The following is a 14,293-nucleotide window of genomic DNA, read 5'->3' on the forward strand; positions in this document are numbered from 1 at the left end:
TATTTATTTTGACTTACTATTTTTTTGTTCTTATCGACATTGGGTAACATTGAGAAGGTTATTTACTTTTGTTCTGTTCACAGTATTTTAATAATTTTACGAAATTATGGGATTGTTTTAGACTTCTTGTTTCGTCAAGTATTATTTTCAACCTTTGAAGTTAAGTGTGAACTAATTGTTAAAACATGATTAATGCAAAATACTTCTTTAAGTGTATTTTGACTGAAAAGAAAATTTAAATAAATATTTTATATACGCAGGTGAATAAAAAAGTAAAATAAAATTTAATAAAGCAATAGTGGTTTTATCTGTACTTACATAAATAATATTACTTATTTTGCATTGTAATCTTCTCGTTCTATGTACTTGTTCCATTTTTAACAAATTGTTTAATTCCTTCGAAAGAAACTTTCATTCCTGTGCTTAGTCAATTTTCAATCGTTTTCATAATCCCTTAACTTGCAACCCTTCTTTCATTGTGCCAGAAAGTTAAAAATCACGTGGAGCCAGATTAGGACTGTTTAGTGAGTGAAAGTTATGGCTTTTAGGGCTAGATTTTTGCATTCAGGGGTTGCAACCATCCCTATTTATCCTCTGTTTACACTTAACCTTTAGATAGTGAAGTGAATAGAAAGAAACTGGACCTTCATATCCCAGAATATTATCAGATTTTCTAGTCATGTGAGTTTTGAATTTTTTCATCGTACAAGATGAAAGATGTCATGTAAAATATAAAGTTGTAACCTCAGCCGTACTCTTGAGTTCAAAGTAATGGATCCATGTCTCATTGGTTATTATCCATTTCAGAAATGAATCTTTCAACTAAATAATGTTTCAAAAGCCTCTCTTCGAGCAATTCTCTTTGAGATCTGTTAGGTGACGTAATACTCAGCAAACATGTTCTTCAAAATTTTATAGAATCATGAATGATTGAAAATTGTAAGAAGTTGCTTAAACAATGATGATGGATGTTTAAAACTTACAAAAAAATTCTCAGAATTTTACATCATCCATAATTGTTTAAAAGTTGTGGCATGCCTTTTGTTTAACTTTTTGCAATTGCATCAACTTCACTTCATGGATTATTGTGAATCATCTATGTGTTTAACCACTTTGATATTGCCATTATACTTTAAAGTGGAAAGCTGAGCTTTCAGAGTTGCAAAACATGTGGTTGAGGCAAATAAAAATTTCCCTTTACTTTTTGACTTTTTATTTAAAATATATTTATTTATTTTTGTGGTTTTTTATTTCTTTTTTGTTCATAGAGTTTTGCACATATTCTTAATTTTGTCTGTATAATCATAATTATTTACCAGTCTGAATAAAATATCTATCTGTTAATACAAGCTGTCATAAATAAACTAAATACCTGAGATTAGATGAACTGAACACAGTCTGTATCAGAAAATATCAGGATTATGGTTAATCCATGCATTTTCAGTTTTTATTTACAGTTAAGGTAAATAGTGATTTCATTTTTTTGTAGTTTTTTAATTAAAATTTAAATACAAAATTTATTAACATGAAGTAAAATAGTGTGGTCAAGCCCTATATTATCAATTGTTATTGGATTATTGTCTGATGGGTACTTGTGTGTATTATAACGGCACCGTCATTGTTGGGAGGTTGTCATAAGAGTATAAATATAATTTACCAAACTTAACCTTTGCTCACTAGTCAAGGTTAGAGAGCGTAGGTTAAATTTGGTTAATTATATTTATAATTTTATTGGTACATTGGTATAAAGTTAGATTATAATTTGACGCCGTTAAAAATACACAAGTACTGTTTGGTATGTTAAATTTTTTATTAGTCTTATTTTTTAATGAATTTAAATTTTTGTTTTCATTATAGAGAATGGAAGTACCAGTTTGTGAATCACATGTAGATGAAGATCCATTGTGCACTAAAACTAAAATAGAAATCAAGCAGAAGGAAGTAGAAGAAGCAAAATGTTTGTTATGTCTGAAGATTGTCTTAAATCTAAGTGTGTAAGTTTCTTATATGTGAATATTTATAATCTATTATATAGTTTAAATTTATGTGAAATATAGGGACTTTCACTTTTATTATGTATTTTACAAAAAATTAGGTTGCGAGTTAAAATGATAGCTTCCAAAAAAAATAAACATGGTGGCAGAAATCAGTTTTTGTTAAAATTGTCTATATTCATGAGCAATTCGGAATAAAGATGTGGGTGTAAAATGAGGGTATTTGATAAAAATATTGTATAAAAGTAGTTCTGTACACATTTTCTGTGATGTATCACTTGTGTTGTTAAAACATGAGAAAGTAAGTATTCTGGTTTTGTATCAGTATGAATGTATCAAACAACAATTTTCACCAAAATCAAAAACAATATTTAATGAAATTGTATTTTTTGGGCTTATATTTTGGCAAAATCTTTTATTAAATCAGTGCCTAATCTTTCACATATTTAATTTTCAATGGACAGTAATGTTAAATTTCGGTCAATCCATTTGAAGTGTCTTAAAAAACATAAGCTGGATGCTTTACCAATTCAAAAAAAACTGAAACTTACCCACTTGTTTCCTACATGTTTCAGGACCTTAAAAGTATTTTGTTTAAATTTTTTATTTAAGCAGTTTACCTGTGGCGGCCATTTTTGTTACTGTGTGCACACCTATTTTTGTGATTCTAATGGTGTACAGAAAAAATCATAACTAAAAAGTATTGATCCTGGAAGTTTAAAACAAAAACAATCTAATCATATTTTCTCAAAGTAAAAGATTGGTTCAGTGGTTTATTTACCTATCTCTCTTCTTTCTATGAGAAAATTACCAATAAAGTTCAACATGAAAAAGTTGAAATTTCACTTTGTTAATTTTTTTCAAGAGGCAGGGATAGCATACACAGTTTAATCATGTTTTTGTATGAAGGTATATGTTAGTAGTTTTACCATAATTAATATTAATGGTGATATACTTATCCCTAAATTTGTGAATTTTTGAAAAATAATTTTTTTTAAAAATTCAGATTTTAGCTTCAAATAACTCTGATGGGGTTGGTGATAAAAATCTTAAATTTGCTACAATGTACAGTGTTTTTGTATATGTTTATGGAAAATAAAAAAAGTTTCTTATGTATTGTACTAATAAAAAAATTTTTGTACCAAAAATATTTTGCTCAAAATATGTTATACTTTAAGGAATAAATAAGGAAAAGCTAATCTCTTTCTCTATATATATATATAAAATATATATTTAATTTACAATATATCGTAAATTGTATATTTATTTTACTTCACTGATAGACTGGAATCTGTTCATCATGTTGTAAAGTGTAATGTTTGATATCTTTTCCATTAATTTGAATTTTATTATAGTCTATGTTTTGAATTGTCATTATATGTACTATATGATAAATTATGTTGCAAATTTGTTCCACTTTAATGAACAGAGTTAAAGATTTAGAGATACACAGAATGATTGTATACATTGTACATTATAGAATCATAAATTTTAATCTAAATTTAAACAAAAGTATTAATGAAATATGTTTTTTTGGTTGCGTTTGTTTACATTAATGAAATACTGCATACATTTAGATTGTACTGTTTTAAAAATATTGGGAATCTATCAGTTTGTTTTCTCATTGAATCAGGCAAATTTTAGCATTCAACAAATTTAAAAATTCATTTTTAAAGATATGGTTATATTTTACCCTCAAGAGTTCATGATTAAGTATTCTGTTATCTGAAAAATAGGCGAAGTGAATTAAATGCAACTAATTTTGGTTACGGCTGTAAAAGGATAATCAGTAGTATTTTGTAAGTTTATCTTAAACAAGAGAAAAGTAAAATAAATGATCATCATTCCGAAAAAAATTCTGTGACAAACTGCTAAAATTTTACATGACTCATATAAATTGGTAATTTGATTTTAAAATGTAAAAATGAGATAACTTAATTTGAACAACAGAAGGTAAGTTTAAATTAAAAAAATATTGAAGTTATATATTCGGGTAATGGTAATGTCAACATTAAAATTTAACTGTTTGAATTGCAGATATTTATTGTTTGAACCATCATTTGTTTCAATCTTGATATTATTACTGCTGAATATTAATTATATCAGTGTTTATAATAATATTATATACGAAAAACAAATATTAAAAATTATGTTTTAGTACAATCTGAAACTATAGATGTCAGTTAACTATAAGTATGTGTTGTAACCATCTGTTATAGTTGTTTTTTTTATGTGGCATAGTTATATATCTTTTTACTCCTAGCCCGAAGTAAAGGAAGTATTGTGATCACTAAAAATTTCGGTTTTCAAATTTCATGGAAATATCCATTTTGACAAGTTTCTGCGTGACATCTGTACGTACAAATGTATCTTGCATAACTCAAAAATGATAAGCCATAGAATGTTGAAATTTTGGATTTTGGACTGTTCTAACATCTAGTTCTGCACCTCCCCTTTTGATTGCAATCAACAGAATCAAAAGTGTCCAAATAAGCCCAAAATCCAAAACAATTTGGATTTTAATATTAATCTTAACTGCACTAAAAAGCCCTCATTGAGAGCTTTTCAACAACATATCATAAGTGGTACTTATTTTCATTGGTTCCAGAGTTATAGCCAAATAAAATTTTAATTAATGAAATACTTGGATCGTATAAGGGGAAGGCATATCGGTTCAAATCAGACTTCATCTCTTTTTTTTATTTTAAATATATTGATTTATTAATAATTATTAACCTCCGATTGTAAAAAAGATTATGAAAAAATATCAAAAGTTATTAATGAAATAAAACTATTATGTACTTTTCATTAAAAAAAAACATGTATATGTAATTTAATAGGCGTATAACGAAGTCATGTGGTATCCACAACAGAATTTTCCTATGGCTTTTGGCACATCTTCTTATACAATAAATTTTCCTTTTGAATTAATCAACTCTTTTTAAACAATCTGTGCAATTATTAATAGGTTATGGACCCATTATTGTGTTGATAACAATATTTTTTGTTATTATGAAAAATAAAAAGTTGTTTACTCAAAAGTTTGTAAAAATTGTTAAGTGTGAAGAGGTTACATATTAACCAGGCCTTAGTGCAAATAAATATTAAAAGTTGATCTCTCTGCCAATAACAGCAGTTATGGATAAAGAAGGTGAGCTTTTGAAATTTTTTTCCTCCTACTCCCTTGGGCTGCATGTACAACTACGTAAAACTCGGTGCAGGAGAGTGTCCTTAAACTCAAAGGGAGGCTCTCCACCCACCAGCTGTAAGTCTGGCCACCCCGCTTGCATCTTTTGTGCCTGCCTCAAATCTCCAGAAAGGATAACCGGGCCCGATTACATCATTCCTGGGACTCCCTCCAGGAATTGGGTCTCGATCTTTTGCATTGCCAGTCTCTAACCGCCAGGGAAGTGGTCTAGGCCCGACCACGTTGTGCCCAAACTTCCACCAGACGGCCGGATCTCGGTCTTTTCATTTCCCTCTCCTACTTTTCCTCAGAGTTCCCACCCGATCATTGAAATCGGCACACCTGAGTATGCCGGCTTTCACGGGTGAGACTGTCCACCAAACCCTAATCTAATAACCTCTTATTCTACCCTTAATGTCCTTCCCATCAATAACTGTGAATACAAACTTATCCAGTTGAACTTCGATTCCAACATATATGCAATTATAACGCGTCTTCCCAAATCAGCTGATTTGGAAGTCGAGAGTTACAGCGTTCAAGTCCTAGTAAAGGCAGTTATTTTTACACGGATTTGAATACTAGATCGTGGATACCGGTGTTCTTTGGTGGTTGGGTTTCAATTAACCACACATCTCAGGAATTGTCGAACTGAGAATGTACAAGACTACACTTCATTTACACTCATACATATCATCCTCATTCATCCTCTGAAGAATTATCTAAACGGTAGTTACCGGAGGCTAAACAGGAAAAAGAAAGAACATATATGCAATTATGTCCTTAGGCCTGGGGCCCTCAATACCAACTTGACTGTCTCAGATGCCCATTCTGGACAGTGTAAAAGCATACGTTCGACTGTATCCTCCAACGTGCAGAACATACATGTCTGAGTCTCCTGTCTTCCAATTCCGAAAACAAAATTTCCATGGTCAGTAAAAATTTGCAAAGCCAAAAGTTCACATCAAGGTTCTAAGTCTGGGATCAGTTTCCTGGTCCACTCTGACACTTCACCTGACCTCCATCTAATATTCCAGGCTGCTCGAGTAACTTGTATAGGCTCTTGCTTACTCAGGCCGTTGACCTACTGGCCCGTTCTTGCACCAATAAGTCTGTAGGCGGCATTGCAGTCTTAAGACGTTTCTTTTTCCTGTGCACCAAACTGGGGCTGCATAAAGTAAAGCTCATGTTATCGCAGATGCTATTAATTTCTTCTTAGATAATCGGCATGCAGTACGTGACATCAGTATAGTGTTTAATGACTTGCTTTTTCCGCCCTCTCCCAACGTTCCAGCACATGTTCGCTGAATCTACCCCCTTTGTTAAGTTTTACATCCAAGAATTTCACAATGTCTCTTACTTGAAGCAGCAGAGATGGGGCTGAACCTTCTCTTTCCTGTGAGGGCAATGTATTGGCATTTATGTGGCAATAGTTGTAAACCATGTTCAGCCATCCACGCTCCAGTCAGTGCAAGCGCCTCGTTTCTCGGTCTGAAACTTCCACTTCATTTCAGCCTCCTACCATACTGCAAGATCGTTTGTAAAGCTATTGTTTCAGTACCCTTAATCTCAGCACATCATCGTAAACGATGAGCCACAATAAAGGCCCAGGACCTAGTCCTGCGGCACACCACCATATATTTGAAAGCAGAGTAGACCTCTCTCCATGTCTGCAGTCGCCCACTTTTCACTAAAATATTCTCTCACCTGCCTTCTTAAATATGGGCTAATACCATTGTTACTGAGCAAAGCCATTATCATGTTCCATAGCAATGTCCTGAAGCCATTCCTCACAACTAAAAGAATACTGTCAGACATGTTCTCCATCTCTCACTCCTCTAAGATGAGGCCCAGTTACCTTACTAACAGCCTGTATTGTCGAACAGACAGGCCAAAAACCAAAGGGATGCTGATAGACTTTTACACAGATTATGCCAAGAATTTGAAGTAACTGAAGACTATTCATGCACATATCTGTGATTACAAATTCAAAAAGAAAAGGATGGTACTATCTCGCTCCATCAAGCAATGTATGGTAGTAAAGTTCTGGATAAATTTAATGTGCATAATATCAATTCAGTATATACCTGCGAAATCACATCATGAAATGAATGCTAAGGTATATTTAAATCAAGAAAAAGTAAAGAACATGCCACATAGAGAAGCACTTGGGGTTTTTGGCTTTACCTATCAATTGGTACACATCCAGACATAACTTTTGCCATCAACAAAGCAAGTCGTTATACGGAAAATCCCACCAAAATACATTGGAACACTGTAAAAAAAAATACTCAAGTACATTGAAGGTACTGTGAATTACAGTTTAAAATTCAAAAAGAGTTAACAATTCAAGCTTAAGAGCATTTAACAATGCTGATTTTCCTGTTGAAGCTGAAACTAGAAAATCAACATCTGGATATTTGTTAAAACTAGTATCAAATGTGCTTACATGGCGTTATCAGCGTCACTCTACAGTTTCCCTATATCAGATGCTGAATATACTGCAGCAAGTGAAACTGTCAAAGAAATTGTTTGGATACATCAATTACTAATAGACCTGTATTTTAATATCTCAATATCACATATTGAGATACTGACCAATATATACTGTCAGCAACAGTATTGCTGACGTATTGACCAAGCCCTTACCATGACCAGTATTTGAAAAACATTGTCAAATGATAAGTGAAAAAATAGATGTTTAAAGTGACATTGAAGAAAATAATTGTTTTTTTTTTTTAAAGTTATTACAAATGTTTATTTATTTATATTATAATGAGAAAGTTTAAAACAACAGTATGTATAAACAGGAGGGTATGTTTAATATTAATTATATCATTGTGTTTATATCTATAAAACAAATAATAATAATATAAATTATGTTTTAGTATAATCTGAAACGATACATGTCAGTTTGTAACATGAGTTCCAAGCATCAGTTACAACTGTTTATTTGCGTTGTTTTATGTGGCACTGTTATACCTTTTTTCTGTGGCATTTGCCATGTTTTGTTATACAATAAATTATCTCTTTTGAATTAATCAACTTTTTTTTAAACAATCTGTGCAATTATTACTGGTATTGAATATGATTAACTGTAGTAGTTAATTAATTTGTGTTTCTTTTTTGGTACTTGTTTGTTATTGCACACTTTTTTTTATGCAACTTCTTTGTCAAAAAAACAATGTATTATTACAGTGTATTAAACAAAAAGTATCTCTGTTGGTGAGCATAGATTGTTTGTTTAGCTTATGATGACTCTGTGTACTGACAAATTGTATGTATTTGATATACATATGATTCATTATATTTGTTTAGATTATGTTGGATCATAACCTGACCCACTGAGTTGGTCTAATAGTGAAAGCATCTTTGCAAATCAGTTTATTTCAAAGTCAAGTGTTCCAACCTTCAAATTTTAGTAAAGGTTACTTTTATACGGATTTGAATACTAGATTTCAGGTGGATACCATGTTCTTTGGTGATTGGGTTTCAATTAAACCACACATATCAGTAATTGTCAACCTAGACTGTACAAGAATACAATTCACTTAGACTCATACATATCATCCTCTGAAGTAATACCTGAAGGTGATTCCCGGATGTGAAACAGAAAAAGAAATGTTGGTCAAAACCTAACCAACCATAATTTACTCTCGCTACTATTATACTATTTATGGCTACGGTAAGGAAGTAGTAACACTTAGTACACTCCCTGTGATAATCAGTTTTCTAGTGTGAAAGTTTCGGATATTGTCGTTCCGACTTGAAAGGACCGACTACTGAGTTAATTGCTGATAAATGCAAGGAAATCTCCTTGTATACAACATTCATGAAGTGTATTAAGGATTCCTTTCATACACGCCGTGTCGTATGCCTTTTGAAAATCGAAAAATACAGCAACCAGGCATTGGCGAAGTAAAAAAGTTTTGCTTCCAGGGTAATTATGTGATCAATAGACCATTTACCTTGGCGGAAACAGCATTGTTCTAGGGCAATTAAAGCGTTTGTCTCAAGGTACCACACTAGATGACAGTTTACCATTCCTTTCATTACCGTGCACAGGGTACTAGTCAAGGAGGTAGGATGGTAACTTGTTGGGCATGATTTATCTTTACCAGGTTTCAGTACGGGAATCACCAGTACTTCTGACTAGATTCTGGAAACACCTGGTCAGAGAATATTCTATTATAGTTATACAAAACATGTCATAGTGCGGTATCTGGAAGGTGTGATAACATTCTGAGCCTGATATTACCATTTCTGGGTGAAACGTCACGAGAATTATTCAAGGCATACCTTAGCTCATTATAAGAAAAGGGCATGTTTAATCCATTTAATGTGTCTCCAATCACAAATGGAGTATTTTCTACCTGCAACTTATATTTCACAAACTCAGGACAGTAAGATAATGTAAGAGAAAAACTGCCCTAAACGACCTTTCAGATATATTTACTAAATCAATCGTCGCGATAACAAGGAACCACTGCTTTCCAGTCCAATTGGCTGTGGTGACTGTACTGATACATACATGGGCTGAACCATTCTCCATATAATAGACGATTGTGTTGTCTGAAATATGGAATCTATATAATTCAGCCAAGATTTTTGTTTAGAACACCAAAACACTCAACAGCAAATGGTCCTCGCATTGTGGAAGGCGCAGAGCAATTCAGTTGTAGGTCTTCAATTGAAATTACGTAAAGCCCTGCGCCAATCTCTTAATGGATGCCTGCAGTCTTCATCCCACCAAGGAAGAGCAGCAGGCTGCTTTGGCTTTACAAATGTTAAAGGGATGAATTAATTTGTGCTACTGAGAATTTGGTGCGTAAATTTGGAAAGTGTGAATCGCGCTACTGCTCTTGTCATACTGGCCAAAGGAATCCTTATATCCAATCCAGTGTTTTCCCAACCACCGTTGTTTTTGTTGTTGACTCTGAGGTAAATCACTATTACCGACCAAGATAACACAATATAGTGATCGGTAATCACTATTACCGATATGAACAGTGAAACGCGTCAGATAGTATGTGGAAGTAGGGATGTTGAACACAATAGATCGATGCATGAAGATGATACAAACGTGTACACTCCATCGTTCAATAAGCAGAGATCTAAGTTCTGCTTCAGTCTATCAACTATACTGCCTTGGGAAGAACACAATGGTATACCCCAAGAATAACGATTGGCATTGGAATCGCGAATTGTTAGGGAGGGTATACAAATCTGGAAAACAGACTGGATATATCATCTTCACTGATATCAGAATTTGTAAAAAGATATAAGTTGTAGATATTTATCTTGAATAGCGCCAATATCTTCACTGAAACTGCAGGGATATTTGTCACTAGCAGAATACTGGTGGTTGTTTTCCTGAAAGGAATCTTTTGTAGACTCTTTTCATGAAAAACACCACACCTTCACATCTTCTGCTCTCAGTTTAATGATCACATCATTTACAGATGTATTCGTGAAGGGACATATCATCCTGGGGATGGAGGCGAGCCTCCTACTGATACAGTATTAAAGGATTTTCTTCCCTTAATAGGATTTCAATATCCTCATGGTGAGAACGGAGACGGCCAACATTACAATAAATAACATTTATAGCCATAATAAATACTTGTTATATACAAAATTGCATTATGCATATATATTTCTTGACTATTTTACAATAATTATCCGGTTAAATGTTTAGAAGATGGAGTAGATGATGAAATATTCTATATGTTGGGTAAAATTAACAAAAAAAAAGACACACAGCTCGTATTTGCCAAAAGAAATTGGACTTTAATTAAAAAGAAAACAACTAAACTTTTTCTTAAATCATAACCTTAAAAAATTAAATGAAATTACAAAATAAACTTAACTTAATCCTAAACAGAACTTATACAAGAAATATCAGCTGAATCAACATATGAATTATATATATTAAACATAAATATACATTTTTCAAATAAATATTTTGAGAATCTACAAAGCCTCAAAACAAAAGAAATTAAAACACCTTTTTTTACAATTATATACTTAAAACATAACATCAATAAACATAGTGTAACTGGAAAGCTGTTGAAGTACTGACATATTCTGTAATAATGAAAATTAGCAATGAACAAATGTCATTAACTTAGAAAAATAAACTACAATAATTCTTATCATTGGCACTGGCCTTTTGTGATTTATGAACATCTTCATACTTATCATTAAATAATTAAAACTTGTATTTGAAATTGTTTACAGCCATAAATTCGATGAGAATCCGCACATACCGGACAGCTGCCGGAAGGAGTTTGAATTTGAACAAAGAAGGATTTTATCAGTCGGGAGAATTTTGATTTTTGAGGGTTAGGGTTATTAAAGTACGTAGGATTTTTAGGTGAACACGAGGGAAATTTTTCAGAAAAGGGGGCATCAGCATCAAGGCTTTCGGAAATTTTTTCTTCAACCGTGAGGAATTCAATCAATTCTTCGTATGTGGGTATGCTTGATGATGCGATACGATTTTCGAAACGCATTCGAACATTGGCGGGGAGTTTTTCTAAACCAAGCTGCAGAAGAAGAAAATTTTCTAAGTTTATGTTGAGGCTATTCAACGCATTGATAGAAGAAATGTACGTTGCCTTAAAATTAGAGAGATAATTTCTACGATCATCAGACTGAAAACATTTTATACGACTGTAAAAGCTATTTAGAAGAGAGCGTTTATTGTCATAACTAGAAATCAAAATGTCATAAGCAACTTGATAATTTTCCGCAGAAATGGGAAGAGATTCAATTAATAAGAGCGGATAAATGTGTCCTTAGAATTTACAGTTTTTGTTCAGAAGATAATTGTGAATTTTCATGGACAGAACCTTTAAACAGATTGTGGAAATTTATCCAGTCGTGGAAATTGCCAGAGAAAATGGGAATTTTGAATTTCAGGGTCTCTAATAAAGATTGAAAAACTGGTTTGATATTCTGTTTGAAATCGGGAGTTTCTGATTCTACATGTTTAATTGGACAAAACAATGAATCCCATTCGGAAGTGATAGGACTTATATCACAAATTTCGGACTGGTTTTTTATTTCTGAGTTATTAATAAGAATTTGGTCGATGATATCATAAAACTGTTGATCGAGGGCTTTGATATCATCAAATTGTTTACTAGTTACAGAAATTCTGTGAGAGTTGACCATTCTCTTAAGTTTGTTAACCCGAAGCTGCGCTTTGGCTAACAGCGCAGCGTTAGCTAAAATAATGGTAGCCTGAGCATGAGTCATATTGTGCATTAGAATTACAATAAATATTTAAAAAGTATATGATTAGATACAATATGATTTTCAAGTGCCACTCTTAAATAACTACTTAGTTTATACAACAATAATCTAAAAGAATTTTATCAGAAAATTAATACATACGATAATTGTTATATTCAATTATCACAAACAATAAGTAATTATATGATTACTGTATAACTGGTAGTTATCAATTATAACTTTCAAAACATCACTACTTTCAGTAACAACATGCTTAAAAACAATACAATATAAAGATATTCTAAATTTGACAGAACAATTTAACTTAATAGAATAAGTTTAGATCAAAATAATATTTGAAAGAGATATTATGACAAATATTTACTTTAAGAAATATAGCATGAACTTTAGATCCGGAATTAAATATCCGGCCCTCGGAGGACCAAAAACAACGAGCTATGTTAGGTAAAATTAACAAAAAAAAAAGACACACAGCTCGTATTTGCCAAAAGAAATTGGACTTTAATTAAATAGAAAACAACTAAACTTTTTCTTAAATCATAACCTTAAAAAATTAAATGAAATTAACATAACTTAATGATACTTAATAAATATCAGCTGAATCAACATATGAACAATGATATTAAATGAGAAAGTACATGAATATATATTTTTTAAATACACAATGTAACAAAGCCTGAAAACAAGAGAACACAAAACACCTTACTTTCAACTATATACTTAGGAAAACAAAACATCAATAAACATAGTATGACTAGAAACCTATTAAATTACTGACATAATGCTGTAATATTGAAAAATTAGCAATGAACAAATGTCATTAACTTAGAAAAATAAACTACAATAATTCTTATCATTGGCACTGGCCTTTTGTGATTTATGAACATCTTCATACTTATCATTAAATAATTAAAACTTATATTTCTAGTTAGTTGTAGAAAAAAGGCCACGGTAATATTCCAGTAAAAAAGAGAGTTAATTACAATATAAACAAATTGTAATATAAGTAATCATATAAATAGAGTTCATTTTAGTAAGCAAGCTTTCTTGAAAATATTAAGTTTCTTAGCCATTCTCATGTTAATGACTTCTTTTTTCTAATTTGTAAAAATAATATAATACTTGATTGAGTAAAACAGTATTTAACAACAGCAAGAATCTAAAACATTGAAATTATGTGAAATATAAGAAGTTTGAATAACAAATTTTAGTACTTAAAATAAACAACTATACAAAATTTGTCCTCATATTTTTTAAAATACGATATTATTTTCTTCAAGCAAAATTTAATAATATAATACAAACACGGAAAAAAAAAATAATATACATAAAATCTATATAAAATAAAGAAATAATCTATCCAAATAATCTGCTTTCTCTAATGACTTTCCTCCAGTGTTTTGGAAATCCATTGGTAAATTGCATCATTACTTCATTAGGTGTGCCTAAAAGAAAAAAGTGATTAAACTATTAGTGATTAGATAAATAGTTATTGAATTATTGTAATAGTTACAGAATTATAACTAACCTCTACATTATAACCTCTTCACTTTTAAATAAGGTTTGAAGACTGTACTATCGGTGAAAACAATTCGCTTTATGAAAAATAATAACAAATTTCCATATTAATAAAGTTAAATATATTTTAAAAACTGAAATTTTCAGGATGTTGTGCTTCCAATAATATATTTATTCTAAACTAAAAACAAGAATATGATCATTCAAAGAAGAAAGGACTGGTCAATGAATAGAAAAATTGGTTGACTATATAAATCTTGTCAGATAAAACTGAGGGGGGTATATAATAAAATTGTAATTTTCTGCATAACTGCAGAAAGTTTCAACTTATTTTAAG

General features: G+C 31.3%; 1 protein-coding gene across 1 annotated transcript in view; it reads right to left on the reverse strand.

Annotated features, from left to right (window-relative positions):
- Positions 1 to 10,942: 10,942 nt before the first annotated feature.
- Positions 10,943 to 14,293, reverse strand: part of LOC142321430 (uncharacterized) — a 54,859-nt gene continuing 51,508 nt past the window's right edge. The window contains exon 9 of the mRNA XM_075359500.1: positions 10,943 to 13,883. Within this exon, the coding sequence (XP_075215615.1) occupies positions 13,795 to 13,883 (89 nt within the window). The 3' untranslated portion in view covers positions 10,943 to 13,794. The remainder of the gene's footprint in view (positions 13,884 to 14,293) is intronic.

The sequence above is a fragment of the Lycorma delicatula genome, chromosome 3 (assembly GCF_047948215.1).
Source record: "Lycorma delicatula isolate Av1 chromosome 3, ASM4794821v1, whole genome shotgun sequence".
Classification (NCBI taxonomy): domain Eukaryota; kingdom Metazoa; phylum Arthropoda; class Insecta; order Hemiptera; family Fulgoridae; genus Lycorma; species Lycorma delicatula.